The sequence below is a fragment of the Protopterus annectens genome, chromosome 16.part0 (assembly GCF_019279795.1).
Source record: "Protopterus annectens isolate FY-2018-M chromosome 16.part0, PAN1.0, whole genome shotgun sequence".
Lineage (NCBI taxonomy): Eukaryota > Metazoa > Chordata > Ceratodontiformes > Protopteridae > Protopterus > Protopterus annectens.
Window position 1 is genome coordinate 843,748,226 of NC_056750.1, and position 4,307 is coordinate 843,752,532.

Below are 4,307 nucleotides of genomic sequence, written 5' to 3' on the forward strand. Positions count from 1 at the left end.
AGAAAGTTGATATAATAATTGGTTTTGCATTAGCATGAATTTTCTGAAGGATGTTAAGTCTAAAAATCAAATGTCTGCCATTGTTTTCTGACTTCAGTCCTCAATGATTTGCAAGTGGATTGCTGCCAGAAAACTACAACTTATGAGAAACTGACCAAAAATATGAGTCATAAATCTGGACATTCTGCAAAAAGCTAAGCAGTTGAGAGCTATGTTACTGCATTAGGTTTTATGTTTTCTTATTGCAGTCCGATATTCTACCAGAACTATGCTGTTTTACATCTTGTCCTTGACACAGTAATCAACATTTTAATTACATTTTTTAACTATACATGAACACCATACTTTTGCAATGGATTTTTCTGTCCTGTCTAGCTTGGATTCACCTACTTATTATTCCCACCAATTCATTCAGAAGTATATTATTCCACCATCTGATCCACTGCAATATATGTGAAGCCAGCTTCTGCCTCTTTACCTTTCTGCATGCCTAACCTGCTCACACAGTAGTCCGAATAAGGTGGTTACCAGGAGAAAGGTACCAGGTGGTATATAAGGTGATTACCAGGTGGGAGGATGGCATGATGGTTAAAGTGTTTACCTTACAGACACACGGTGCAAGGTTCGATTCTCACATGGGGTAACTGGCTAGGCATTAAATGGCCCACGGGGGAAGTTAGCCTAGTATGAACCTAAAGCTCAGGCTGTACAGGGCATACAGGAGGTCAGTAACTAGGGGCAAACCTCTGCACCACAGGAGAGTGTGCTTCTCTAGTTTACAGACCTTTAAATCTACGTTGTTGTTTTAGGTCAGACTGCCAGGGCTTGGAAGACTCGGCTCATATTTTTCTTGACTGTAAAAGGGTGACTGGCTTTTGAGCAGGTGTTCAACAACTTTCCCCATCCACATACTTATTTCCAATAACTTTAGAAAAATGCTTGTATGACAATTACAATTGTTTCTGGACCTCTGCCATGACACGGGCAGATTTTGTTCTAGTTTCAGCTCTTCGATATTTTAATCAATGGCTTTTTATTTGAAGTTTTGATTTTTGCTCTATTTAATCTATTTGTTTAGCTTTGTAGTTTAATAAATCGGTATCACTCCTTTCTCAAGTTTATTTCATTCCTGTTGTTCCTTTCCAAGCCCTTTCTTCCACCCTGTGCATACTTATGTGGGATAACCTGGAATTTCTAGCAACTCCTATTTTATTCTTTTCTTCAGAGCAGGCCCACCGAAATCCCTTAATTTCTTTCCTTTATATTGTATTACTTCAGGTTTCAAAAGTATTAATTTATTCTACAGGACACATGCAAATGTTGCACATGCTTTTACCTGGCATACATTTGATATATTCGGAAAGTCTGCAATCCTTTACTGAGGATATTCAGTATTTATTCCCATCCTAAAGGTATTTGGCATTTAAACAAACAATCAATATTGCATTATTACCTCTCGTTCACGTAACAGCTTCGGGACGCCCCACTAAGAGAGGGTACCACGATTAACAATGTTTAACCGCGCCTGCAGGTAGTTAGTTACCTTTATCAAAATTATTGAGCTTAGTACAGCAACTACCTGCAGTTTCTTTCCATCATAAATCTTCATCCTTAAGGGAAAAAAACACTAAACCTTTTCAATAAGACAACAAAAATGTGAAAACATGATCATCTTTTCAGTAAGTGTGAACTAGCTATTTGCAAACATTTCTGCACAATCGACATTCCTGCTTAAAGCCTAAGAAGTGTTTGAGGTTCCTGCACTTTCTGGTGTAAAGAGTTTTGCATTTCAGCTGTGACTACTAGTACCCCAAGTGGTATGATATGTTAAATAGCGATGCATTCATTACAGTTAACAGACCTCGCTGGAATCTGCGTGCGCTGTGTGTAATTACTGTAGCACGCGCGAAGTGCGCGCGTGCGCAGTGCAACGGAAGCCAACTGCCACTTCATACCGGCAACTTAAAAAATAAAACAAAACATATTTACCGTGGAACTAGCACGAGCAGGTACTGCGTGCGTTAGCTAATAAGCAAACAAGACTGTCCGTGGCTTAACAACTACTTTATGTGATACCTCATTTCCTAAGCATTGCAGTGTATCTGTGTATGAAAAATAATAAGTTAGAACAGATACTAAACCTATCCCACGTTCTGCACTTGCTTATTTCTGACCTGTCTTCTTATGCTGTCTGTTCTACATTACCAGTGTGCATGTAGTGTGTGTGTGTGTGTGTGTATTAGGACTTATCCGCTGTGGTGACCCCTAACCGGGAAAAGCCGAAAGAAGAAGGACTCATCTAACACTGGCTTAAGTTAGCTCTCCGGTTCCCCAAAGGATTTCTATCAAGTCTGCCCTGAGTGTGCACCCCCTCCCCAGTAATACAACTATCCTTCGGGGTCGCAGCATTTGTGGGGAGGGGAACAAAGTTAGGTGAGCTCTAACCTTCTTCAATAGCACCCTTATTTACAGGTGTTATTCACTACATTCCTACCTGAGCATTAACATGAAGTAAAAAGTACCAATTTACGGTTAAGGGATAGTACCCACTGCTACACTGGTTATTAATTTCTGCACCTAGTCAGAGTCAGTTTGATACGAGGGTGGGGGTTTCCTTAATACATTGCACCGAATCATAGAAAGCCACAGTTATTCCGCTGATAAAACACATTTCAGAGTAAATGCTTTTCCCGGAATCAGACTGCTACACTGCACCAAATCTAACGGACTGCAGACAGTGAATATACTTGTTACTTGGCATTTAATGACAAAAAGTACAAGGACATCATTTCTAAAAGTACAGCCAGCAAAATACCGATTCTATGATTCTAAGTCTACATACACACACACACACACACACACACACACACACACATATATATATATATATATATATATATATATATATATATATATTTTTTTTTTTTTCCCCGTGTCTTTGAAATCTAATAATGAAGACATTGGTAGGTACATATTTAAATTCAAACCACCCTTTATATTTTCATTAAATGCATACTGCAGTGTTTTCTGAGCGTTTCTAAAATTATGTAAGGAAGTGCACAGAGCTGCAATGCCGTATCCTCTCCACAGTACATTTATATGTATAACCAGTGTACACAGTACTTACTTTCCCTGTTCTCCGTACTGGTTATAGAACTCCATGTGGTTACATGCCTGAATCCATCCCACCACCCAAGTCTCTCTGCAGCTTATAGGGGGCACCAGAACCTGGGCTGATGCGCGGAAGTGAGGGGTCCGGTACCGGAGGACCACATTGGAGGTCTCATCAATGCTGGTAGGGCTGGTGTCTATTGACGCCTTGACTTCAGTCACCAGAATGTTTTCTCGAAACACTTTGGATTTGCATCCAATACTTTGAATACATCCCATTTCAGTCAGAGTTGAAGCAATGAAAAGACAATTGTAGCAGGTCTGTAAAAAATAATGCATTGAAACAAGAGCGTCGTTTCATTTATGTAAGTAATTGGTAATTCCTGGACATGCAGAAAGATGAAGGCAGCAGCAGCACTCAGCGTATGCAGACTCTGAGACGCACGCGCGGGAGATGTGCATGTGCGGCCGCGCGCGCCGCCGGGCGAGCCTCTTTTGCAACTTTTTGTAGCAGTACGAAAGTCTGGCTTCGAGCACTGAAGCTGCTAAATCAGGAATGAAGTCTCTCTACCCGTGGTGGATTATTTTATTGGCTGTGCATTTCAACAGCTTGTGTCTTACCGAACATACAGAGAACAAAACCAGCCGATGTGTGCAGGCAAGTTCTGGAGGAAAAAGCTAAAAATGGAAAAAAAGGAAATAAAATCAAATACGAAGTTGCAGCTGGCGAGGTGACATGAAACATATTTTTGCCACTCACACGGAAGTTTGCTGCTGCCTAAGCACGCTGTAATACTTATTGCCTTTGCAAGATGTTTTTTGTCTGTTTTAAAGGGTCCCTTTAGTAATTGTAGCATAGTGAGAAACAGTTTGGTGTGTGTGTGCGTGTGTGTGTACACTACACGTATGCGTAGTTCACGCCTTGTACCTTCTTTTTCCAAGTGTCAGCTACGTGCATATTTATTTATTTTTTATTTTATTTTTAGCGTTGCGCAGTGGACCTCAAACATCCATTTCAGCGACGCCGGATTTTATAAATTACAGAGTAAATGATAGAAGAATGGCATAAATTCAATACTATTAGGGTATAAGATTAACAACATGGATTAGATAGTAAATACGATATCAGCCATTCTGCATATTATTATTTATTTACATTTGTACTTAACCGGGTAGTGTCCGACTGGGTTGGAAGC

At 40.1% G+C, this 4,307-nt stretch overlaps 1 protein-coding gene across 1 annotated transcript in view; it reads right to left on the reverse strand.

Annotated features, from left to right (window-relative positions):
- The window catches only part of FAM78A (family with sequence similarity 78 member A), a 344,683-nt gene extending 340,847 nt beyond the window's left edge, over positions 1-3,836 (reverse strand). Inside the window, exon 1 of the mRNA XM_044057928.1 lies at positions 3,128-3,836. Within this exon, the coding sequence (XP_043913863.1) occupies positions 3,128-3,450 (323 nt within the window). The 5' untranslated portion in view covers positions 3,451-3,836. The remainder of the gene's footprint in view (positions 1-3,127) is intronic.
- Positions 3,837-4,307: the final 471 nt, after the last annotated feature.